The sequence below is a fragment of the Calliphora vicina genome, chromosome 1 (assembly GCF_958450345.1).
Source record: "Calliphora vicina chromosome 1, idCalVici1.1, whole genome shotgun sequence".
NCBI classification, from domain to species: domain Eukaryota; kingdom Metazoa; phylum Arthropoda; class Insecta; order Diptera; family Calliphoridae; genus Calliphora; species Calliphora vicina.
The window spans coordinates 22192863-22220797 of NC_088780.1; the positions used below are offsets into that span (position 1 = coordinate 22192863).

The 27935-nt window shown below is 31.2% G+C and overlaps 1 protein-coding gene across 4 annotated transcripts; it reads right to left on the reverse strand.

Annotated features, from left to right (window-relative positions):
- Positions 1-3241: 3241 nt before the first annotated feature.
- Positions 3242-15255, reverse strand: LOC135948819 (diacylglycerol kinase eta). Of its 4 annotated transcripts, XM_065498271.1 has the most exons (11): positions 14404-15255; positions 13785-14341; positions 12869-13730; positions 12652-12798; positions 12146-12586; positions 11324-11899; positions 5516-5641; positions 4928-5138; positions 4491-4863; positions 3608-4430; positions 3242-3550 (listed from the first exon to the last, which is right to left on the reverse strand). In XM_065498271.1, exons 1-11 carry the CDS (start codon positions 15202-15204, stop codon positions 3242-3244), a joined length of 5226 nt encoding a protein of 1741 aa, XP_065354343.1. In that variant the 5' UTR covers positions 15205-15255. The 4 variants fall into 4 exon arrangements, with proteins under 4 accessions (XP_065354343.1, XP_065354346.1, XP_065354345.1 ...); XM_065498274.1 differs by lacking the exon at positions 5516-5641 and having other exon boundaries at positions 11324-11896; XM_065498273.1 differs by lacking the exon at positions 5516-5641.
- Positions 15256-27935: the final 12680 nt, after the last annotated feature.

The window sequence follows — 27935 nt, forward strand, 5'->3', positions numbered from 1 at the left end:
AGCTGTGCCACTGCAAACTCGGAAATTAAAAATGACTTGTGCATTAGCTGTCATGAAGAGGAAGGAGAGAAGACCATAATTACTACTAATCTATCGATGCCCTGCAACATCAAATCCTCAAAGCATGACAATTCTTCGAAAATGTTTACGAAATGGAAAACATCCGTTTGGGATGTATAAATTTCTTTATTAGGAGTAACGGCCTTTTACGATATTAATCAAGTAAGAAATTAGTGTTGGTCAAGCCCGACCATATAATACCCTATACTGAGTAAATGAGCAAAAACTTTTTTCTTTTAAAATTTTAATAATTTAATTTCGTGAGTGATTTTCGGAGAGCTATGATCAATTATGCACCGTTCATGGTGATCGGTTGTGTGATTTATGTCTATAAGAAACTTATTTTTGCTGAATTCTATATCGATACCTAAATTAAAGTGATTTTTGGAATTGGTGATTTTGGAAGCTATGTTTAGTTATGGATTGATCATCATAAAATTGGGTGATATGACTTCGGTATACATATATAAAATTTATTTATGACCGATAAAGTCCTATTTCGGGAGGACTTTTGTATGGGAGCTAGGTGAAACAATGGACCGATTTTAGCCTGTTTCAATAGGCTTTCCTAAGCCCAAAGAAAGCATGTGCCAAACTTGATTGAAATATCCTCAAAATTGCGACCTGTACTTTGCCCCATGGTTTACATGTACAGCCAGCAGTCAGCCAGCCAGACGGACGGACATAGTTAAATCGACTCGGAAAGTGATTCTGAGTCGACCGGTATACTTCAAATTGGGTGTTAGGCTAATATTTTTGGAGGTTACAAACATCAACACATAATACCCTCCTCACTATGTTGGTTTTTTACAGAAGTTTTTACAGAAAACTAAAAAACTTTAAATATTTATTACGTGTGTACAACTAGATTACTTGTAAGTGCGTCACAAATTAGCATTACAAATTTGAGAAACACATTAAACAATTTGAATTATTAGGTTCTTGTACTAACTACTTTTCTCGGTGATTACTATTTTTAAATGTTTTTAGAAAGTAGAGAAAGCGTATCCACTCATTACGTATGACTGGGATGCTTAGCAATTTATTCCAAATTTTGGAAAGTCTTTGAAACGTTTGAACTATTGAATATAATGCCTTCAAAAATATTCAATAATAATATATATGGATCTGAATATAAAGTGTTTCAAATAACAGAATTGAAGCGACATAGTTTTTAAAGCAAATTTAAAATTTTGGCTTTACTGTAATGATAATTTAAAATTTTATCTTTCAGAGATTTTGCTGTTATTGTATAATTTTATATAAATGACAATTAAAACATTTCTGTTACAATCCATAGTTTTGTTTTAGCACTTGTTTAATCTTATAAATTAATTTAATTCCTTTTTTGTTAAATTTATTTATTATAATAATTTTTTTCTGTGGAAAAAATACTTAAAAATTTTAATTTAAATGTTCGTTATACTGCTGCTTTTTTTTATAATATAATTTTTTATATAGTTTCAGAACCAGTCATTTTATATTTTCTTATTAATTCTCATTTTTATTAATTGTTTTTTTTAACTTAAATTTAAATTAGTTGTTATTTTATTTATTTATTTTTTTTTTTAATTTAAGGTTTAAATTTGGAATTAAATTGCTTTTAAAATTTAGAATAATAAGAATCTTGTGTTTTATAGAATTTTTTTTTAAGTGATTTTTGTATTTTTTTTAATTTAAATTAAATTAAATTCGTGTTGTAAATTTCAAAAATTTAAATTTTATATTTCTGTTTTATAAAATAAGTCTTCCACTTAATTTTAGTTGTTGGTTTGATTTTGGTTTTTCTGGGACAATTTTTTTGGTTTTATCTTTGTAAATTTTTCTTAATCTTAAATTATTTAAGGAATTATTAAAAATATTAATTTAACATCTATTTTGGTATTGAATTTAATTATCAAATTAATGTTAATTAAATAAAAATATGTTTAAATGTGTATTTCGTTAATGTTTTTGTTTAATATTCGTTAAATTTTTCTTGATAAATTTTCAAAAAGTTTTGTTTTGTTTTAAAAAATGTTTGTGATTGTGTTTTGTTTTTGGTTTTCTTTCAAAATTGGAATTGTAAGGATGTGAACATAATTATTCTTAATTATTTTTCTAGACATTTTATATAAAAATTGCAAACTTTCTTTAAATCTTAACAGCTGACATTATTGAGAAAATATTTCAAATAGAATTTTATTCAAATCTGCAACAAAATTATCTTTTAATTGCATATAAATTTGGTGGAACAAAATCAAATTATTTCAATAAAAAATATTTATATTAAAAGAAAATTTTTGGTGGAAAAAAATTGCAAAAAGTTTTCGGAGAAAAAAATTATTGAAAAACAAATAACAGCAATGATATATGTATTCGGTTGTGCCGGATTTAATACACCCCCCATCCATCAAAATTCGGTAAAAAAAAAAATGTCGTGAAAAACAAATTTAGTGAAAAATATTTTTGGTGGGAAAAATTTTTAAAAAAAAAAATTTTGGAGAAAGAAAAATTTTGGTGAAATAATTTTTTTAAAAAAAAAATTTTGAAAAAAACCTTTGGTTAAAAATCTTTTGGTAAAAAAAAACTTTTGGTAAAAAAAAATTTTTTTTCCAAAAAAGTTTTCAAAAAAAATTTTGGTGAAAGGATTTTTAAAAAAAAAAATTTGATTAAAAAAATTTTTTTTTTAAAAAAAAAATTTGGTGAAAAAAACTTTGGTTAAAAAAACTTTTGGTGAAAAAAAATATTCGTAAACAATTTTTTTTAGTGAAATAATCAGTGTAGTCGCGTATTTTTTCTTATATTTCAGCCATTTATGGGCCGATTTCCTTGATTTTAAACAGCAACCCAAGTTGGACTATAGCAGATATGTTGAAAATTTTGATTGGGAAAATTTAAAACCGTCTTGTTCCTCACAAATCATTTTAAATGCAGCTCTTTTATTCAAAATTTTTCATAATAAGTTTTCATATATAAATTATATTTTCCTAATTTGCCAACTTCTGTTAAGTCTTTGTTTGTATCCTGCCACTATCTTAAAAATATTTTTGTATGTTCTTTTAAATTTAACTTAATTTTAAATAGATTTGTTTTGTAGCTTATCTAAAATTTAAGATTCAATTTTTTTTTTTTGCAAAAATATTTTCTTTAAATATGATTGTTTTAAGCATTTTTGTTTGATACTTTAACTGAGTTTATCTTAGTTTTCATTCATGTCCTTGATGGCCTGCAAGATACGCTTGACATGACCCACCTTAATGACACCCAAATCCTTGAGATCACGACGGCCCAGTGTTAGCAGCTCTTTGCCACGGATATCGTTGCGTAAGAAACTATCAACATATTCGGAAAGTTGCATGTTCTCCAGCCAGGTAATGACTTCATTGACACTCCAGTTGCTGACCGCTTCACGGGTGTTGGTCAGGGGAGGTTTGAATTGTTGCTGGCCGGCGGTAGAGCCGGAACGTAGGCGGGTCCAAAAGGCGCGTGACTTACGGCGGCCATCACCCTGTTTACAAATATACACAGATATAATTGTTGTTTTTTTTAAACAGAAATCTCTTACCTCTTCATTGGGTGCCAAAACATTGAAATAGGCTCTCAATTTGCCATCTACACATTTTTGCACCGAACACTTCTTCAGCTCCATTTCCATACTGGCCAGGGCAGCACTTAGTTTACTTTCCAAATCTTCTCTCAATATCAAACTATGACCACGATCTCTTAACAAAGTGCAAGCATCATCGTACAGCTGACGCGAAGAATCTATAACCTCTACCAAGTTGGTTCTCAATGAAGGACCCTCCAATAGTTTACCCTGAGGATGTATACTCTCCAAAGCATCTTGAGCACGACAGGCCACCGCATAAAGATCATGTCTCAAGGTGGGATGTGATATAATCAAGAATTTCACCCATTTCACTAGAGAACTAACGGCCTCAATGAAATTAAGCAAAACATAACATTCACGTTCCGAAATAACTTCATCTGTGGAGTTGGCATGTTCCGAAGCGGTGGATGAATGATCTCGTTGTATTGATATGCTATGCTGGCGTTGTTTCTCTTGCCAGGTCTTGAGTGAGGCCTCCAGTGAGCGATTGCGGCATAACATTTGTACACGATTCTTGTGCAATATACGTATCATGCCGGGTGGTTGTAGCCAGGCTTCACCATCTACCTGTATGGGTATTTCCTCATCTCCTAAAATATTAATTTGTACACTATGGCATTGAGCAATACGATGATGTTGTAGATTTATAAGCCTGGAGGCAGCCATTTGTACAGAACCAAATACAGCTACTACCTCCAATATGCGATCATCGAAACTGGGTGGCAGGAAAATGTCGTCCTTCTTGGTGTTGCCCCAGAAATTGGTGCCACCCATGAAGCTTAACCATAAAATATTCTTATCAGTAAAATGTTAAAGCTAAAAATTAAACAAAACTCACCTGGGTATATTTAAAATAACAATACCCTGCAGTGAGGGCAAAGGTATTCTTTGGCCATCACATTCCAGCTGCACTCGTTGCTCCAAATTCTTACAAGTCTTTTGCAATAATTGCTTGGAGCCCAATACACCATACCACATATAGTTCTTGGCTCTGGAGCGACACTTTTCCGGATGTTCTTCACGTTTGTTGTGGAAATCCAAAGAGATCTTGGCATCTATGCCAATACCAAAATAATTGTTCATAACACATTTCTCATGATAGCCGGCCAATAGAGTTTCATCCGGGTCCATTAGGGGACTAACAGCAGCACACAAAGTATCGGCATTGGCCATTAGGCATTTGGAAATAAAACCAGAACCTCCAGTAAGATCTGTAAACAAAATAATATTGATTAACTTGTCTTCTATAATTCAATTACACATTATCTCAAATACTTGGCCAGTTAGGTAACTTCACTATCGGATTAATAATCGGCAATTTACGATTTTCCTCTGTGGGAGTTTTCTCTTTTTCCTTTCTCTCCTTATCCTCTTTTTCGGGAGTAGCAGCCGATGCAAAATGATCAAAACCAAATAAGGTTGAGCCCATAAATAAACTGGTCTTGGATCCTTTAAGATTTTGTATATTGGGCAAAGCTTCATTGGGCTAAAACGATCAAACACAATTACACTATAAATATTTACTGGCAAAGAAAATGGTCAAGTTCAAGGAACTTTATTTAATTTTTTAGCTTTACAACAAACTACTTGAGAATATGAGGGTATGTTTTGAAAAGTTTTAGCATATGAATAAGTAAGTAAGTAAGTATATAAATAATATAGTAAAGGTCTTGTTTTGAAATAATTTCAAAAACAAATTCACTACATACAACTGAGAATTTGGATAGAGAACTACAGAAAATAATACCTTGTAAGAGTTTTGAATCAAAGGATAGGTTTTTGTCGGATTTGGTTGTAGTTATTATTTAAAATTGTTTGGTTGGTTGTTGGGTAAAATTTTGGTTTTTGTTTGTTGGGTCTTACCAATGGTATTAGAGGCCTGATTAATGCTAGTGTTGCTAAACGTATATCGGGTTCCGCAACCACAAAAAATCTTAAACCCAAAAATCCGTATGCTCGTTCCGACATACACATACCCTTCGATTTTTTCTTCTATAATAAAAGTTTGTAGTAGCCAAAAAGATATAGACAGCGTGTAGTGGGTGTAATTAAGTTAGTGTTTTGTCGATAGTGTTAGTGAAAGTTGAAAATTTTTTGTTTTTTTTCTTTCTTTAATTAAGGAAATTTTAAATATTATGGAACTGTTGGAAAAACTTATTTATGTATTGTTCGTGTGCAATTAAAGTATTTTTATTAGATCATCTGAAATCCCGTTTGCTTGCCAAGTTTTCAAAACTATAAAAAAACAAGTAAGAGAGCTATATTCGGCTGTTTTTAAAATTTTTTTTCCAAATTATTTTTGAATTTTTTTTCAACATTTTTTTTTTAAATTTTGTTTAATTTTTTTTTTTTGAAAAACAATTTATGACAAAACTTTTTTTTGAAGAAAAGAAAATTCGGGTTAAAAAATATTTTTTCCTGATTTTGTCCCATTGTAGGTCCAACTTACTATAGCCTTATATATATCGTTGCAATGGACTTTGAAATATCTATCAATATATATCCATATTGTCTATATTAATGACTTAGTAATCCAGATATAGATCAAAAATAGGGCAAAACTCGAGGTTGTCCCGGTTTTTTCTTTCCTTATATATCAGCCATTTGTGGACCGATTTTATCGATTTTATATAGCAACCGAGCCGGAAGAATTCCCGATATATTGCTAAAAAAGTACATTTTGTTCTTCGGTTCCTCATATAGTCAATCCTGACAATGAGTATTGGTTATGTATTATTTATGGTATTCATTCGACTAATGATCGTTCGATTAATCGAATAATTTCTTTCGAATAATTATTCGAACAATTTAAAAATGGCCATTTTCTAATAACGAATAATTCGAACAATTTTATGTAGAATAATCGAATAAAACGAATAAATGTTCATATATATTTAAATTTATTAAATTGCTTAAAATTTTTCATAATTCCAAATTTAAATAAGTAATAATGACTCACAAAAATTGTATTGTTTCTGAAATTTAACAAATAACTAAAGACAAAGGGATTTTCGATCATTGTAGATGAGTTTTCCAATAGCTCCTTTTAACAAATCTTTCAAAATTTTTAACTTAGGACTTGAACCAATGAAAATAAAAGGTACGGAATAAAATATTCGTTATTCAGCTGGCGAAATATTAAAAAATCGCAATTATTAATCAAAATTTTAACTTAGATTAAAGTGGAGTTGATTGTGATGGAGAATGTGATTTTGAAACGGTCGTCGAAAGTGATAATGTGGATGACATTTATAATGATTACATTGAAATAGATAAAGGCTATGATCTTAAAATATATGCATGTTATTAACCGTGCACGTAAGTGTTGCAAAATATTTAGGCCCTAATTTTGTAAATCACGTCACCAAAGTGATATTTATGTGCAAAGCAAAAACAACAATTCACACATTTCAAAAATTTGTTTTTGTTTTACACAGAAAAAAGTTTCAACATAAATATTATGATTCGAATTCATTGATTTCAATTCATAACATTTATAAATAATTTCTTAAATAGTATGATTTTTTTAATATTTTATGTTTTGAAATAAAATCTAGAAGGCTTGAAAAATATAATTTCAATTTCATTTTTATTTTTATGTTGTTCAAAAATGTTTGAAATTTTTCATGGAAAATTTTTAGTTTTTTTATGATTTTCAGCTACAAAATTATATAAAAAGCGCGAAAATGATTAAATTGATTTAAGAGGATGAAATGCTTTTATATTTATGAATGTTTTATTATGTTTAATGATAATTTTTAAGTTTCAGATATTCTGCTTTTTATCTTAAAATATTGGCCAATATATGGCTATTATGCAAATATTCTTGCACTAATTCATTATATAATACAATTATAATGCAATTTATTAAAAAAATTAAGTAAAAAAAGCAAAAATTTCCGTCATGAAAAATTTTATAATATTTATGAACATGTTCTTATTTTGAATGAAATAAGTTTGGGAAAAAAAAGTCAAGTTCGATTAATAATATTTATTACAAAATTCATTCCAATTATGAATTTTTTTTTTCTGTGTATGTACAAATTGTGAACCAAACAAACGCACAAAAATTCAAGCGTTGATTTGCCTTTCATAATTTGAAAATTGTGTACACAAAACAAAAACAAATTTTTAAAATGTGTGAAATGTTGTTTTTGCTTTGCACATAAATATCACTTTGGTGACGTGATTTACAAAATTAGGGCCTTAATAAATCGAATGATAAACACAAATATTGCAAACTAACGTATTGTTGCAAGAAGAGCATGGAGTTCGTTTTATACATGATTTTGAACATCGTTGAAGATCTTTGTCGAACATGGTAATAAACTTTTTGCGTATTTGTAAATGCGTCAATCATGCACTGCCTGACTTCAAATTAGCCACGTTCACTGACAATGATATCAAACTTTGGACAAATTTTCTTTATTTTGAAATTCCCCAAGACCACTTTATTGAGCAAAGATTCGGCAACGTTGATAGAGCTTGATGTGTAATACAATTTGTTATAAATAATTTACAAATAGTGAATAATTAATTTACTAAATAATTGGTTACTCAATTTAAAACCCGAATTAATGAACGACATAAAAAAGTTCTTAATACGTTTATATTGTATACGTTTATATTGTATTTGAATTCAAGTCCAACTATCTCAAATTTTGTAAATTTGGAGCTACAAAACGGAAACTAAAGCGTTTGTTAGTCAATTGTTTTGTAGATTGTTCGGGAGTTAATCTGATCAGAATATTTCTGTTGAAAATTTAATAATGGATAAAGGAATAATGTGTTTTCGAATGTTTTTTAACATTATCACTACTTGAATTGTTAACTTAATGTTATTTTTGTTTTTCTTTAACAATAACATATTAAAAAGCCTACGTCAAAACTTCATTTTTTACTTTTTTAAAAAAATTAAATTATTCGAATAATTCGATTAATTTTAAATGTGAGATCGAATTATTCGAACAAGTTAATATCTCTTATTCGAATTATTCGTTTTATTCGAACAAGAGAAAAATCGAATAATTCGAATACCCTAGTATTATCTTTACCAAACCACTACTTATGTAAAGTATTTGGAAGTTTAGTATAGGAAGAGCCATCAGAGCATATTCTGGCAAATTTTGAACCCGAATCAAAATTCAATCCTGACTTTTTCATTGTGATAGACAGCCGAGGTTATCTACTGAATAATGTTTTAATCACTTCGAAAATTGTTCACGAAAGTCTCTTGAAGAGATAGCGAGACATTTATCGTTAATCCCCATACAGATCCTTGAATTCATAATGCTAAATCTTTGAATCTACCCATTCTTGCTGAATTTGAGTCAACTCCCAAAGAGACCAAAGACCAAATCTTAAATGGTCACTAAAAGACCTAAATGCCATGAAAATCTTAGAAAATATTGTAAAACATATCTACAAACGCCTGCTGGTTGTAAACGAATACCGGAGTTTTCTTGAAGAGATAGATATACAGAGAAAACAGATTTGTAATATCAACCGAATTAGTTGCCAATCGAACGATTCTACCTTATTGACCGAATTTTGCAATTGTATCAAAATTTTAGAAGGAGTAACAAAAGTTTGGTTTCTTCAACCGAAATGCTTCTTTATCAACTGATTTTCTGTTGACAGAGCCGAAAAATTTTGTGCTTGCAACCGAATCATTCGATTGACAACTAATTCGGTTGCTATTACGAATCAGTTTTCTCCTTGTAGACATTCATTGTTGTTATAGAATGCTGGATATAGTCTCGAAATAGTAGAGACTAACCTGGATCCTAACAAGAGTAATCCAGGAATTTCTATATAAATGACACTGAATTGTTTTGCAAACAATAGATACACAGAGAAAGCAGATTCGTGCTAGTAACCGAATTTGTTGCCAATTCATTTGGTTCGTTTGCGACACAGAATTTTTCATTTCTGTCAACAGAAAGTCAGTTGATAAAGAAGTATTTCGGTTGAAGCAGCGAAATTTTTCTTACTCCTTCCAAAATTTTGTAGCCAATCATCAAGATAGAATAACCGACAAATTATATGTGTGTGTAATCATTCGATTGGCATCATATTCATTTGTTACTAAGAATCTGTCCAAACGAGACTAAAACGTAGGAAGTGGATCCAGCATTAAATGAAAAAAAGTTCAAATTCATTGCATTCATAGGGTCTTCAGGTCAAATTTAACACATTTTAAAATTAAAATTTAATTTTTTCTAAAAGTGAGTAGTTGATATTTTTATAAATATTATTTTTAATAAATATAAATATTATTTAGTTTCAAATATCAACAACTACGTTAGGTTTTTAGAAAAAAAAAATTCTATAAAATTTGTTACACTTTTTGGGTCATATTTGACCTGGATCAAAAATCTTAAGTTTTTGCTACGCACAATTAAGTTAAATGTTTTCAGAGCATTGGTAACACCAATATATGGCTCTTTCATCATACTTGCTGAACATTATACTTGAATGAAAACTGGAATTCCCCGTGTAAATAACAAAGCAATATTTTTCTTATCCTTCATAAGGTCATCGGGTCAAATTTGACCCATTTTGAAATTTTGATTGAATTCTTTCTAAAAGTGAGTGGTTGATATTTTATGACTATTATTTAATTTCAAATATCAACAACTATGTTAGGTTATTTTATAAAAAATATCTATTTTCTATTTGGATCAAATTTGACCGGAAGATCGTTAACTTCAGTAAATTTGAAGGCCTTATGAAGATTAAATCTTTATTTTCTTCACAATTTTAAAAATTCTTCATCATTCTCGTTTTCTTGTTTCGAAGCAACACCCCTGCTATCCAAAATATCACGGTAAAACTTTAAGCGTTCTATTCCTCGTCAGTGTACACTAAAATGTTGCAAGGAAGCATTTTAGTGTACAAGCAGTTTCATTTAGTGCAAGGAAGCAGTTTAATTTCTCACTAGACAAGGCAAATAAAGAGTTTTGGAACTCACTTAAATTTTCAATGTAATTTACAGTGGTCAAGAAGAGATTTTGGTTTGTTATTCTCTTCAGATACTAAAGCGGCACGATTTTATCTGCCAAAAGTCATTGCTATCATGCATTTTTTAAAAAATTAAGTTTTTGTCCTGTACATCTATAAATCTTTTTTGAAGTATATAACCTTATCGTACTGAAGAACATAACTGAAACATCTTTTCGTTTTACTGGTATAGACCATATACAATTGTTTTCCAAACAGTTCTTATTATTTTAAAATTCCCTTAAATAAAATAATTAAATACAACGTAAGACATAAGCAGTTAGTTAATGGCTTTAATAACGAATAGAGAACAATAGTTATGTAAATATTTATTTGAACAAAATAAAATTTTGAAATACATACCAATTGCGTTTGCTAAATATTTATGTTTTTTTTTTTTTGTTTTTTCAATTAACATATAAACAAAAAGTAAATTTTAAATAAATTAAACTTTATAAACTAAAATATCATATAACTAAAATCATATTTGTTTGACTATTGTGGTTAATTAGCCAATTTGTAGTAAATAAAATTGTTTAAAGAAATCACCTAAAAAATTAACCCTTCCAAAAGTGTGTTGTGCCTATACGTTTCATTTTGATATTTTTTTGTTTTTGTTTTTTTTAGTTTGCTCTCTGTCTGTATTAGATGCTAATAAGGTTAGCTTACCTTAAACAAACTGCCACAGCTAATGCGACGACTAGCGGCTGGTGAGGAGCTAAGGAAACGTGTATGTTCCGGATCCAAACTTAAGTAGTTTGGATTGATACCGGAATGACGACGATCCTTTTCCTTGTCGAACTCACGCACTGTTAAGCTGGCAGCATGACTGGAATGTCGCCGTATCTCCGTTGGTACACGCACCGACAGCAGACTGTTACAGGCATCGGGATCTAAAGGCCGTATAGCATCTCCTCTCAGGGGGGTGGGTGGTCTAACGACAACACTTATCTGTGGATGATGGGGATTTACATCATCAAATGATTCTTTTTTACACGAGTCATCAAAAGTTATGCGCTTTACATCTTGTCCTGGTCCTAGTTTCTTCGGTGATGTCTGACTGTTGCTGTTGTTATTGGCCGCCGTGCTATTATTGGTCTTCAAGCAGGATGTGTTGGTGGTTTCACTAACCTCAATCCTTATGGCTGTGGCTGTTGACAGATCATCCTCCGACTGATGGCCGCTGGTCGTAATGGTGGTTGCCGTGGTCGTTGTTGTGGTCAATGCTCCATCCAATGATAGCTGCTGTTGAGATACAAGTTTCGAAGTTGTTTGTTTAGTTTGTTTAAGGGAAGTGCGTCTTTTGGTACGCTTTTGGTTTTATTTTATTTTGTTTTTTTTTGCGTTTGAGTTAAAGAAAAAGAAATCATAAGGTTACCTTAATGATGAAGCCAAACCCTCATATTTAGGCAAAGATGTTCAAACTACACATCACACACTTAACGTTTTGTATATGTATTACGGGGAAAGGGGAACTATATAAAAACTTACCTTGAAACTTTGTCGAGCAATATCGTTACCTTCCACAAATTGTGCCAAGGAACAAAAACGTGGCGGTTCACGTATCTTCTGGTCATCACAACGATTGTCAATTTCGAATACAATATTTTCAAAACCAAATTGTTGGGGATTGTCATCGCTGTCCATGTGCACCAAACGTGGTCTGTTCGGTGGAGAGGAATTACGTCTGCGGGGTGCTGTGGTCAATGGTTTTTTAGATCTTGCTGGTTTTGGTGGTGGCTTAGGATTAGCAACATGTTCCGAACAGAGCGTAGTGGAATCTTCGGTTATGGTATTGTCTTGCAAAGCACAGGTTATATCGTGACCCAAAACTGAACTAATGTCATCCATTATGCTTTCGCCAGGCATATTTTCCGTTTCATCACTGGTTTCAGGCGAATCAATATGGCAAAAGTCAGCTGAATCCAAATTCTAGATAGTTTTTAAGGCAATTGGTGTATTACTTTATAAAAAACCTTTTTTATTTCTATACAAACCTGCAAAAAGTCTCCTAATTGCAAAGCGGCCACAGATTGTTCCGGTTTATCGAATATCTCGGAGCCAACGCTAATTTCCTCATTACTAATGGCTGACAAGACATCACTGCCATCCACTGGCAATTCCTCAGAGCAAGAACATTCATCCTGTTATTGGAAAAAGATACATGAAAATGTAATTAAAATATTGCTCTATTTTATGTTTTGGGAAACATACAGTGTTTCCGTCTGTATCGATTATGGTTATATTTTCACTTGTATACACATTATTAGGATCTTTAGGGTTTGCATTATTATTGCTGGGTACCTGTAGCTGGCATGTATGTATCAATTGTCCCGCATCCATCATTCTATCTTCCTCATCCAATGATTCTTTTTGCTTATTCAGTTCGCGACTCATGTAGTAGTTGCGCTCGAACACTTCAATGGGCCGATAGTCAGACAATGGATCAACCATGTGTTCATTGGTTATAATGGGTACTTTTAGGAATTTCCTTTCGATTGGAGTGGTGGCGCCTTCGCTGCCAGGCGATAAACGATTACCAGCATCGTCAATATTGGCCCCACCGCTCAGCGACATGCGATGTATCTTGTATGTGATCTCTCCATTGGCATTTTCTTCTTGTTCCTGTATGACTTCCGGTACCCCAGAACTGCGGCGACTATCAGCAAATTGTCTGGGCACCGGCAAACTGATGGAATTAAAGAATTGTTCGTCCATGGACTCACGTCGGGTATCGGGTAAGGGTGATATGCATGTTAGACGTGAGGTTTCCATGGTAGGTGATATAATGTTAATGGGTGGTATAATGGGCAAAGGTGAAGTACAGGGTGTAGAATCACTGGATGTGGTAGTGGGTATCTTCAAGGCTTCGAAGGGGGTAACAGACAGTCGGCGCTGATAGCGTTTCGGACGGCCAGGCTCGGAGTGTTCCACGACATTGTACATGGCGCGCTTAACACTATTAGCACGACTTTGTAATGCCTCCCGTTCGTTGCCCCGAAGTGAGCGGCTATTACGCCTCTCTTTGAGATTCAGTTGATCCTTTTCGTTTTTCTGAATTGATATGTTTGGATTTCTGCAAATAAAATTGAGTTAATTTAAAAACCATATTGATATTTCTCACACTTACAATAATGATGCTGATGATGCCGATGGAACTGGTGAACTGGGTGCTGATTTTGCGATTATGCTACTGATGGTGGCAAACAAATCATCACCACTATGTGAGCCATTCTCTTCCTCCTTCAAGGCATCTAACAGCATGTTTAGCTTTTGCCTTAGAATGTCACATTTAACAGTCAATTGATCGTCTTCTCTGCGATGTTCGCACATGCGATCTAGCAAATCGTCTATAGTTTCGCACAGAGTTTTTGTAGCCGACATCAGTGTAGGCAAATCATCTGTTTCCACAATGGAACATAAGTTTTCATTGGCAGCTGTAACCATGCCGGTTAAGAGTGCCTCCTGTTCAGAGGACAAAGACATCTTGGGTACTTTAGGTTGTACAGAAATGGCTTTCTCAAAAACCATAATACTCCAACGATCTAACATTTTAGTACTGGCTGTTTCATAACGTTCCAGCACTTGGGGTAAATGGGCATCATCATCGCAGGAGGAGCCCCAGCCTAAAACACGGGCCAAGTCATTGCCCGTGCCCAAAGGCAGAACAGCCACTTGGCATTGTTTCTGTAAAACAAAATATTATCAATATCATATAATTTATGAATTGTATTTTATTGTCTACTTACACCCATACTAAAACGATCGATTTCACTTAAAACCCATCCCACCGATCCATCGCCCGAACACACCAATATGCGAAACATTTCAAAATGACGAAACAGTCTTAAACCCAAACCAGGGCCAGTTGAAATTAAATCAAATACTTGTGCCGGATTCAAAAGTTGTTTGAAGCGCCGCAAAAACTTTACACCCTGATTGTCTCCCGACTTGGAGTTGACAAATACCAAAAGCGGTGAAAACGTCCCCCTTGGACTGACCACATCCCAGGAATCATCATTGCCTATGGAATGCACACATGTGGGAGGAACCACCGACAGTTTTGCTGGACCTATAGGGCAAGCTATGGCCACATTGGGCCGGCAAGCCACATGCACCGTCATACGACACCACAAACAACGCCAATCTTGTAAACGCAACACTGAGCCACAAGTCCTTTTGCACACTTGACATGAGGCTGATACTGGTAAATTACCCTCCATCCATTGATGTGGCATAACAATACTGCCCTCTCTATCCTCTATGATATCTTTGCCCACCGTAGCCAACGTTGTCCATTTGCAATTGGCTATTGCTTTGGCTGCACAACGTTTGTGCACTTTACATTTACACACCTCACAGGAGAGTCCATGCGAAGTGACACCCGACAAGGCATCCCGGCAGACATTACAGTATGTTGGCCGTGCATGTGAGGTGGCATACCAGTGATGATGATTTGCAAATATATCATGTTGTTCGATGAAGAAACTATCACCTCTTGACCGCGGTGGTATTGAGGCTGATTTCAGTGATCCTAACCAGTCTTCCATTTCGCGTCTGGATTCGGCACACAGTACAAGGGAACGAGTGGGAGTTATAACCTGTAAGTGCAAAAGAAATAACAATTTGTAAGTTAAATGATTTTTAAATATCTGAATGGGAATTAATTTTGCAGAACTTTACTTTTTTTTAAATAAAGTACAAAAAATTAAAGTTTGTTCGAAAATATACAATTGGGAGGTTTTTAAAATTCTGATGTTTCACACACATGGACACAGGTTACAAAATTGTCCTCGTCGTTCTAAAGCCAGTTGAAAAATTTAACAAAATTGTATTACGCTTAGAGGTTGCACATTTTATTTGAACTTTCGAGCTTTAGGTTAAAGTTTTAAACCAAAATTAATTGTAAACAAAAATCGAATTAAAAATAGTTTTCGAACTTCATTTCCTCATAGATGTTTAAATATAAAATGTAACACTTGTCTAACAGTTTGGTGGATTTGACGTGGTACAAAATTGACTTTATTGTTCGAATACCTCTCAAGTGTCTTTTTTCAATAGTCAAATCTGGCCAGAAAATAAGTTTTTTTTCCGGTATTGTTCTTGAACCTTAACCTGTCCATTAGCCATATAAAAATGTTGATCCGGAAGTTGTGAAAAGTCGTCCAATACATACGTTTCATCATCCATCACACAACAGGTGTATTTTATTTATAAAATTTTAGATAAAGTTGTTCGCACTTTCTTTTTGTTCTAAGTTCTTTACTGCATTGCGATCTGGAACTTTCTAAACTTTATAGGATTTCAACCCAGCATTAGCATTGCTCTGCGCTCAAAAGAATAAGAGCATTTAACTTTTCGAGCTGCTTTTCTGATAGAAGATTTCGGTACTCTTCGAAGTACAGTCAGCGTCAAAAGAAAGTTTACAAAAAATACATTTAAAACGCTTTATTTACATATAAAAAACAAGTTTTTTTTCAAGTTCTAGTATATTTAACAAAATATTTAATTGTTCTTTTACAATATACATATATACAAAAAACTAAATTAGTTCAACAGTAACAACAAAAACAAAAATACTCCATTTTTAACGCGTCAAAATTGATTAATGATTAAGAAAAGATAATATCTGACATATTTTTAGAAGCAAACGTGATTAAAAAATAATAACTTGTTGGATCAAGGATAAGTTTTGGTTGGAATAGAGTGTTTAAATTTGTTTTACTCACTCTTAATTCAAACAAACTTCAAACTCAGACTACCAATTTTAGTTTCGGTGTGTCTATAATTTCCTAAATCTCCCATATAAGGACCACTCTTTTTTGTGACCGAAGGCCTAACCCCACTGGAATTATGATACGATAACGTTAACTGGTGGCGTAACGACGCTGAAATTTTGAGGTGCATTTACAAGAGGAATGCAATTTTTTCAGTTTTTGAATAATTTTGCTGTTTCATAACTCCATTCTAAAATTTTTAAAAATTTTGTTAAACAAATTTCAGAATTTTTTTTATCGCCCCATTGCGAATTATTGAGAACAGAATAAGGAGTAAAAATATGAAAAAATTATGTCAATACCCTTTATAGTTTTTCCGTACCTTCGATTTAAATTTTGCAATTTTCGAGAAAAAATAAATTTGTTGCCATATTTTAGCTGTTAAGAATTTTTAGCAAAATCTATTCAGAATATTATATTCCAGATAATTTTTTACTAAAATCTGAAAAATTTTTGAATATTTGAAATTTCTATTGGAAATATAGCGAAATGTTATATATTTTTGGGTCGATTACAATCACACTGATTTCGGCAGAGATACAAATTCAAGATATACTTGATTATTAAGGAGTGAGATCGAAAAATTCTTAACATACATATATGTTTATAAAAAAGAAACCACTAAACTTACAGCTTTAATTTTTTTTTTATTTGATTGAAATTATTATTACAATTTACAAAAAAAATTATTTTTATAGTTTTAATCACTAGTGATGAAATTTTGAACCTTTTTCGGAAACCCTTCCATTAACGTTTTTATAGTGCTTTCTGTCACTTTGCTCGAACATGTAGTCCATCTCCGTTTAAAATCTACCACACTTTTGGACACCTTTTTTGTACTCTTCAATTCTCTTTTAACAAGAGCCCAATATCTCTCCACTGGCCTTAGCTCCGGGCAGTTTGGAGGATTTGCCTCTCTTGGTACAAATACCACATTATTGTTCTTGTACCACTCAAGGGCTTGTTTGCCATAGTGACAGGATGCCAAGTCAGGCCAAAAATAAGTGGACACATTATGAAGTCTTATGAATGGAAGCAGCCTTTTTTGTAAACATTCCTTGATGTAAATTTCGGTATTTATAGAGCCCGTTGTAACAAATGAGTGGCTTCTTTTGCCGCAACTGCATATTGCTTGCCATACCAAGAACTTTCTGGGAAATTTTGTCTGCTTTTGGGTCCTAAACTTTTCTTCAACATTCCCTCGAGCATCAGCAACATAAAATTTTTGACCTGGAAGTTGCGAAAAATCTGCCAGAACATACGTTTCGTCATCCATTATGCAGCAAGAATATTTTTTTATAAAACTTGACTTCAATTTCCGTGCTCTGTTTTTGGCCTCTAAATTTTTAGTAGCGTTCCTGTCAGGAACTTTTTGAGCCTTGTATGTTTTTAAACCTGCATTAGCTTTAACTTTTCGTACCAAATAGTCCGAGCACTGAGCTAACCGGGCTGCTTTCCTACCGGATGTGTTGGGAGCTCTTTTGAAAATGCGTTCTATTTTTTTGGCTTTAGAAACATCATGTGGACCATTCCTTCTACCTGAACCAGGTTTTCTATCAACTGACAAGTTCTCCCGGTACTGTTTAATAACATTGGAAACAGTTTGACGGCAGACCTTTGTATGCTTGGCCAACTTTTTGTAAGACCAAGTTGGGTTTTGTTGAAAATATTTAATAATTTCAGTACGCACTTTTTTCTGGTCACTCATTTTAATCAGATTAACAAAAAAATTAATATAATTGACATTACACATAATAACTGACATGTTTTTCAAAGGTAACTTGATCAAAAAAAAATTCAAATAATACTTGGGTTAAAAAATGTAATGAAAAACGTGTGTTAAGAATTTTTCGATCTCACTCCTTATTTGAAAAAATACGCAAACTACAAGTTAACTCTCTTTTGCTAAAGGGGATGTGATGGTTCTTCTCGGAGCCTTCGATCAGTAGTATGTAATCAAAGGATATTTGAAAAACAAAATAAACCTTAAAAAACAATTTACTTTTTTTGTCCAAAAACAACTGGTTCTAGTGGAACCAGTTCTAGAATTGATAAAGTGGGACGCTGTTTACAAAATTAACCTGGGTATTATTAATTTTTTTTTTATCAGCTTATAACTTCTTTTTAAAAAATAAAGCTGATTCAAAAAACCAAAAATCTGCATTATCATAAATGCTATAAAAAAATTAAAAGTTCAACTTTAATCTTAAATTTCTCAACAACTGCTGAACCGATTTTAATGATATTTAAAGAGGAAATATCTCAATATTCAGGAAAATATCCCTCAACCAACAAAAAACTCTAAAATATCTGTTTCGATTTAAATGTTACAGAGTTTTGACCGATGAAAAGCAATTCTGAGCAACTGTGTGCCGTTGCGTTGTCATGTTAGGTTTTTGATGTTACGTTACCCTATGTCTGTATCGATTTAAAAATTTCTTATTAGCTATTTTTTTAAGTCAGTTCTTATCAAATATATACATATAAATATTACAAATCCTTTTGAAAATCATCAAAAATAATTTTTCAAACTCGTATCAAAATTTTGACTTTTATTGTTTTTCCCGACTAGGTGGATTGAGATATTGCCATTTTGTTATTAGAAATGAGACAATATTTGTAAAAAAATATATGGGCATCAATTTGCAAAGATATTTGCTAAAAACTAAATAAAATGAAGGTAATCTTAACCAAGTTTTCCTTACCAGAAGTGGTACACTTTAATACTCTGTAAGTCACCTTGTAATTTAACATGTTGTTCACAATTTAAATTTTCTTAAAGCTCATGTCTTACCCCACGATTCGTCTATACATCATTTGGCAATCGGAGTAGTTTAGAAGATTCAGATTTATTACCACAATTGTTTGGATCAAAGGATTGAAAGTTTGCGAAATCACTAAAACTCAATGTTTGACTATAACTATCAATTTTGAGGGTATTTTCAAAGTTTAGGGCCTAATTCTATAAAATTGAACAAACGTTAAACAAATTCTGTATGGAAAATATTCAAGTTTTAAACCCTTTTCCCAGTATTCTTCATACAAATTGCTAACGCTTTCAAACGTTTATTTTTATAAAATGAGGCCTTTACGTTTTAACACCTCAGCGCACTACTGTGGCGAGTTAAAATTTACTAATCTTTAAACTCAAAGGCTCTGCAATAAATACCATTACATATCTTATCAATAATAAGCTGTCAATTACATACATATTTAAATATATTAATTTAAACAACTTCAAAGAAATTTTATTGAAAAATTATTGTATTTTTTTTTTTGTAAATTTATGAAAGCTATTAAACCTCCCACCATATGTTATTAAAAATAATTACTTGTTTCTGGAAAAACAATTTTTTTGCTTTAACCTTAATTTCTAATAAATAATAAATTAATATACTATGACGTTTTCACCTCTACCTAAACACTTAAAATAAAATGCATGTTATGTTTTTGACATTGACTGACTGAGTGAGTGACTTCAACTATGTATCTTAAGTAGAATGACTAGAAGTATCTATCTGAACCAGATGCAATGACATCATACAAAACCGTTGTTTAAAAGCTAAAAAAATAGTAAACAAAAAACGTAGAAAACCTCACCATAAGTGTGTTATATAAATTTCATAGATGTTATTATTTTCTTTTTTTTCGGATCATTCACTTAACAAGTACCTCTGTACATACCACAGTCATCACGTAAAGACACAAACTAAAGGCAGGCAACATATGTCGTTATTGTCACTCAACTCTGTTTCAATATTTCATGTTGAAAATGTAGTAGTTGTATCCATGTGTATAAATTTGTTTTTTTTACCAATATAAAAAGACATTTTTGCTATAAATTATTTATGAATGTATCTATATAACACAATATGTAGTAAATGGAAGAAAAATATGAAACTATCTTAGTATAAGCATGAAAACTATCGAATATTTATTTTGCCTGGCTTTATGATGATCAGGGCAAGTTTAAATATGCACAGTTCAAAAAACGGCATAATATGCACACAAATATGCAAAAAAACAAGTAAGAGTACTATATTCGGCCGTGCCGAATCTTAAATACCCTCCACCTAAATATGATGGTATAACAACTGAAATAATATAACAATTGTTAGAAAGACTAGTTTACGCAGAAGATATTTTATTGTATTGTATATGTACAAAAAATTGTATTTAATTCAGCAATTTATAATTTAAATTCCTATTAGAACGTATGAAATTTAACAATTTATATACATAATAATTAGTTAATACGTTTAGAACATTTTTCCCTGTTAAACTCAAGTGAAGAAACAGAGTATAAAAAAGGGTATACAAATATATTTGGTCAAATTTCAAAATATTTGGTTGTGGGACTTATGTGCGAGCTATGACCTATTATGATTTGATTGTCATAAAATAATTTAACGTGATTTTTATGTACTTATATGGGTGCTGTGGCCAATTATTTACCGATATTCACAAAATTCAGTATTATGATTTTTGAATACAAATGGAATGGAAGCTATGACCTATTATGGTCCTAAGTATTTGAGGGATATTTTTGTAGAATTTCATATAAACAACGCTATTAACAAAAGTTTACCTTATATGGCAGCTATGCCGAATTATGGTCGAATATTTAAAAAATCTTGTAGTACGATTCTTGGATACAAATTACTGATTGGTGTAAAATTTTGGTTCAGTACAGATTTTTTTTGGATATTTGTGCAGGTTAATGTGTTTTCCTGAAGTGTTTCTTATATGAAATTTGGTACATCGATTTTTGTATATATTGAATAAATTTGTTTCGAATTTCAACCTGATAACTATATTTGTAAGAAATTTATGAGGATTTTAGTGATTTTCGGGAGTTGACCATATATGGGAGCTATGGTTAAATATGGACCGATATTCATAAAATTCAGAAGTATGATTACTGGATACAAATTACTGATCTGTGCGTTATTTCATTTTGTTATCGATATGTTTTAAATATTTTTTAAGGTTAATAAACCAATTATCGGCCAATCTGCATACAATTTAGTACAGTGATTTCTATGTACACATCTGCTCAAAATAATAGATACACCAAAATTTATTTTTTAAAAATGAAAAAAAATAATGGTATATTGTAAAATTATAAAAAAAATTCAGTCGATTTTTATTTATAGTTAAAAGGAGAGTAAAAAACAAAAACAAAATATTTCATAATTAATAATAAATATTATAAAGTAAATTAAATTTCTTAAATTTCGAAAAATTTGGTGCTCATAATAATAGATACATTTTTAAAAATTCTTATTAAACAAAAGCTAATAAATTTTATCTTAAAAAAATTAGTTTATTATTAAAGTAAAGCTAGTATCCAGTATATCCACCTTTGTTTTGTAAAACTTTCTCCACTCTTCTGGGCATACTGGATATCAAGTTCTGACACTTCTCCAATGGAATCTCGTACCATATTTTTTGCGTTTACTCCCATAAATCGTCTTTATTTTTGAAAACTTCCTTCGAAAGCCTTATCTTTAATTCACTCCACAAGTTTTCTATTGGGTTTAAATCAGGGGATTGGCTGGGCCAGCTTAAAACAGGTACGTTATTCTCCAAGAACCAGTTTTTAACTAATCTTGAACTATGTTTTGGGTCGTTGTCCTGCTGGAATGTCCATATTAATGGCATATTTTCCGATGCATATGGAAGCATTACGTTTTCCAATATGTCTCTATACCCACTAGCATTCATGGTATCTTCTATTCGGAATATCGGACCAACACCATTCCATGAAAAGCAACCCCAAACCATTATGTTTCCCCCGCCATGTTTTACCGTCTTTTTTGTAAATTTAACGTGGAATTCTTTTCCTTTTGGTCGGCGTACATTTCTTTGGCAGTCGTTTCCAAACAAATTTATTTTTGTTTCGTCGCTCCATAATATGATGTATTCTTAACGCTTGCGAGGAAATTTTCAATGTTACCGCCATTTAAATTTTTTCCAATTAGGTGTATCTATTATTTTGAGCAGATGTGTATATGAGTATTATTTTTGTCGAATTTTAACATGATAAAGATATTTATAAGAGATTTATGAGTACTTAACCGATTTTCGGAAGTTTAACTTATATGGGAGCTATGGTCAAATATGGACCGATATTCACAAAATCCTGTAGTATGATTTCTAAATGTAAGTTATGGATCTTTGTAAAACTTTGTTTTGATATTGATATTTTTTAGTTATTTATGTAGGTTAATGTGTTTTTCGGAAGTGTTCCTTATATGGGAGCTTAACCAATTATCGGCCGATCTTTATAGAATTAGGTACAGCCATTTTGGTATATATGGGGAATATTTATGAAGAATTTCAACTTAATAGCGATATTATAAATGCTTATTTAAGTGATTTTCGGAAATGAACTTTATATGGGGGATACGGTCAAATATGGGCCGGACCACAAAAAATTTCGTGTTGTAATTTTTTTAAGCACAAAACTTATGTTTTCCTGAATTTTGTGTGGATACTGCAATTTTGTAGGCATTTACAGACCATATAACCATATAGAAATTTGTATGGGGGCTAGGAGAAATAATGGACCGATTCTTATAATTTTCACCAGAGTTAGTCCATTTAACATAAAAATAACGCGTGTAAAATTTTATGGTATTAAATGCAATATATTTGCACAAATAGCGAAAACTATGTTTAAATTATCAAGTTTTTTTTTAGGTTGTCTCACATTTTGGTTCATAACTCTGGTTCCACTGAACCGATTTTGCTGATTTTCAATACCAAACTGCTTAGGAGAACAATAAACAGGTTTTTTGCAAGTCTAGCGATTTTGTTTTCCTATTTTGAACGTGAGCGTGTTTTACACAGATAGACCGAAAGACGGACAGACGGACAGACAGACGGACATGGCTCAATCGACTTAGAATTTCATAAGGATCAATAATATATATACTTTGTTGGGTCTCAGATGAATATTTCTCAATGTTACATACGAAATGACAAACTTATATATAAACTCCTTCACCACTTATGGTGGTGGAGGGTATAAAAATCAAGAATAAGAGTTTAAATTAATTTTATTATAATAAAGACATTTTTCTATGAATTGCTTTTCAACTTTCCAAATCAAAAAATAGAATTTTATAGAAGAAATATTAAAAAAAAAATGTTTCCTTTCAATACAGACAAACCGATGCACGTTGGGTTGAATCATGGTCAAAGCGGCGTTTAATTGATTTTTTAGAATTAATATTTATTTATTAAATTTGGTACCGGGTAAAAGTAGACAAAATTCTACATCACTAATAGCTAAAATCGTTATTCTGGGTTGCATACTTTATCTACAGTTACTGTCAAATGGGATAAATTTTTCGTATTTTTAGATAAAGTAATACAAATTGAAATTAAACACAATTAAAATAATTTTTTTTTTTTAAAATATTTAAAAACTAACTTTTTATAATGGAACCTTCAACTTCATATATTTGAGTATATGAATAAGAATCTTGTATTTAGATTTTTTTTTGAAAAATTATTTTTATTTTTTTTCTAAATGTTTCAAATTAAACTATATAATAAAAAAAGTACAACATTTAGGCTTTTATTTTAACAAAAAAAATTTGGCGCATATTTGGGCACCTTTCTTTAAATTAAGATTTTATTAAAAGACTCAAGCTCCACTGTGGCGGAAATTAAAAACTGGAAATAAATGAAAAAATGGAAATAAATCTGTAAATTCTAAACGTACACAGAAAAACCTATTTCTTAAACCGTTTCAATTCAAATATTTGTCACATATTGAACTGCTTTCAATTATTTCATAATTAAATCAAGTATTCATTTGCTCAAAAACTAAATTTCTTGATATTTTCTATTGAATTTTGAGTTTTGAATTTGATTATTTTGACAATTGAATATACAATTCTCGTTATTGTTTGAATTTCATATACAAAAATTATTGAGTACATAATTTTCGTAATTGAAAACACATTTTTGTTATTTTTTGTGTTTCAATTACAAAAATTATCTATGCAATAATTTTTGTATTTGGAATTCCACCAATAACGAAAATTGTATATTCAATTGTCAAAATAATCAAGAAATTTTGTTTTTGAGCAAATGAATACTTGATTTAATTATGAAATAATTGAAACCAGTTCAATATGGGATAAATTTTGAATTGAAATATATATTTTTCTGTGTATATTCCGATTTCAATACAATTTCTCATGGCTATAGAGGAGGTGTAGCTGAGTTTAAGTTTTGAATTTGAAGTTAAATCACTAATACGCGCCGGAGCCTTAAGGCCTCAAATTGAGGTAACTCGGGATGAGAAAAAACACCGTTTGGTCAAAGTGTCATATTTGGAATCCCAATAACACAGAGAGTTCTTCACCGATCTTGTTAAAAAATTGTGTCTAAATTACTATCTGATAGAACTATCTTTGGTGCAAATTTCGTTTCGATCGGAAGACATCAGTTTTAAAATTTTTTTTAATGAACTTGAACATTTTTTCTTTTGTGAAAATTTTTTTTATAAAATTTTTTATTTCAAATTTTATCAATTTTTTTTACTTAATAAGGCATAATCTTTAAAAAAAAATATATAGAAAAAATCTAACATTATTGTCTGAGTTAAGTAAGGTATTTTTAACAAAGCTTCGATGTCTGGCAGTGGATAAAAAATTCAAAAGCAATATTTGATTTAAACAAATTAAAGAAAATATTGCATCACGGTTCCGCAAAAAATGTTTTTTTTCTTCTAAAAGCTTGTAAAATACGCAAGAGTTTAATTTTCAAGCATTTTGCTTAAAAAACTTGCCCTGATGATAGTCTGTTCTATATAACTTGTATTTGTTTTTTTATTTCAATTTTACGACAGCTATAATGATGATTATATCATAAAGTGCATTTACACAATATTATTGAAGTATTGAGTATAATGATAAGTTTGTGTGTAACGAATTCTAAAAGAAAAACTATAAGGTATTAAAAAGGTCAAGTGATGACAACATACTTTAAACTGAACTTGAAAATGATAATAAATGTATAAATCAAGAACAGCATGTGTTATAGTTTAAAAGAGGAATGCTATTGAAAGAAGTTTTGCAGCATACTGTACATATATTCATTGGATATTTTAGTCTCAGATTGTTTTCAACAATAATCCAAAGATATGTACATTTCCACAAAAATTGTTGAGATTATGATAGGGATAAGAAAAAGTTAAACACTTTTATACTTAGAAACTTCAAGTTAATTTTTCTCACTTCAAATTAAGAGGCAATTACATGTTGTGTTGTTTTAATTGATGACAGTTTTAACTACGTTCCACTAGATCATGCTTAATATATACTGGACTAAAAATTAACAAAAGTAAGCATTTTCTTTGTATGAAGGAGTTGTAGACAGACAAAAGTTTGTACCGGTAACGTTTTATTAGAATTTAAGATACACAAAAGCCACATCATGGAAATGATTTTGTGAAAACTACGAATCTGTCTCTGGAATTTCTTGGTCGCGAAATATCATAACTGATAAGATTTGTATGTGGCTGATGGACGAGGTAATGTTTAAGAACCGGACAAAAAAAATAAACAAAATTTCTTAAGAAGTTTCTTGTGTGGCTAGCCATTTGCAGTTGTGGCTAAAGAAACTAATCATTTCTGACATCACGCACGATAAACACAGAAATATTTATTAAGGATTGTCTACGCGAACGTCTTTCACCTTTCTTAAAGCACCACGGAGTGACTGTGCTGCTTTATCTTTTAGGCTATGGAAAAAGGGATGAAAGTTGCGGAATACATTGCGAAGAAGAAATATAATTGGGTCCCAAAGCACAGGTATTTATAAAGGAATCTCGTGATTATTTTGTTGGAAATACGGAATTTTGTTGCAGAATAACTATAGATGGTGAGTTGCCCAATGGAAGGAGGAATGTTAACTTTAGCAAAGATGTCACCAAGTTGCACAAGCAGGATAATTTATCCAGCTATCTAAATCTCTACCTATAAAGAAAGCTTTCGAGAGAGTGCTTGGAAACGATTTTTGATCGCGGATTCTTTCTTGTAAATTTAGACTTCACAGTACGTATTAAGAGTTATGATAAATGAGTTGGAATAGTTGCAGGACAATCAAGCAATTATGGACTGTGCTGGGTAGGAGGCAAATATTTGTGCTTGTATATCGTCCGCTTAATAAAACAATAGTGTATAACTCTTTTGCCATTTCGAAATAATTGAGTTTTAAATATTTGTGTTAGTAGACATCTAGAACACTTTGTGGAAGTAGAATTTCATCCAATTTTGACCACATATAGAATCAGTTATGTAGATTATTATGCAAAATAATGGTGTATATGCTTTATACACTATTGTTTTATCGAGGAGACGATATATAATCAATGGAATTTGTTTAACTGGGGATCAATTTAGACTTGAGTACAATGATTTCGGAAGCAGATAATAATGAGGAGGTGGACACTGAACTCTACTGTTCTACAATGACGAGGCAAACGAATAAAATTCATTGGACTGGTTGTCCTCGATGAACTCTCTCATGTTTTATTTTAAGAATGTCAACAATACAAACAAATATTTGTAACTTCTTCTATGAACAATCGAGAATCAGAAGCGCTTAAAAAGGATTTCATCTTTTAAATAGCTTTTCATAAAAGCCTTGATATTTCAATGACTTTTATAAACTGATGATGAGTGTATAATCTCAGAATTATCAAACTGACCACTTAATCTTTGCTTCATTACAATCTATGTTATTTATGAACTTTAACATAAAAAATGTACTTTTCAAATGAAACTATGTGTGCTATGTGACCTTTGTCACTCTTTTCTTTTATATATATTTTTTTTGCTTTTGATTTTATAATCGAATTTTATTCTTTCTTAATCTTTGTCTACATCACATTTCTTTGCTGTATTGTTTTTCATACAGCATTGACCGCAAATGTTAAACTTTGTACTCGTATGTAACATTTAATCTACAATAACATGTGTGAGCCTGAGAGCCACTGTGCACTTGTGTGTGTGTAAAAAAGGACATGTTTTCACATATCCTATGGTTTATTGTACGCTTCACATTGTGTTTGTTGTTTTAAGTCAACAAAAACAAACACCATGCTTATGTGACCTTTGGGCAACATCATCGCCATCATCATCATCAACATCAACATCGTCATAACAATAACCACACAATATTAGTTTAGTGTGCCAGCAAAAGCAAAAAAAAAAAGAACTCATTATAGTTTGTGCATTTGACAGTATGAATTAATAGCAGCTTATACTACTCATTCTACTATAGCAAACAAGGATATGTTATACTACTAACACATGTAACACATTAATTAACGCTGGGTAATATTTTAAAACATTTCTCTTTTTTGACTGATTAGGGTTTGATTGTATTACACTGTTTGCTTCAGTTAATGTTGTTTTGTTTGTTTAGTTGTTGCTGTTGTTGTTTCGAAAAATGTGGCAATTTAATGCTGCATTTCACTT

What these genes read in the sequence shown, in the direction of transcription:
- LOC135948819 (XM_065498271.1), bottom strand. Translation starts at nt 15,204, where the DNA reads ATGGAAGACTGGTTAGGATCACTGAAATCAGCCTCAATACCACCGCGG. An exon ending in GCATCATCAGCATCATTATT is followed by an intron (nt 13,731 to 13,784) that starts GTAAGTGTGAGA and finishes TTTTATTTGCAG; the next exon opens with AAATCCAAACATATCAATTC. An exon ending in TCGATACAGACGGAAACACT is followed by an intron (nt 12,799 to 12,868) that starts GTATGTTTCCCA and finishes TTCCAATAACAG; the next exon opens with GATGAATGTTCTTGCTCTGA.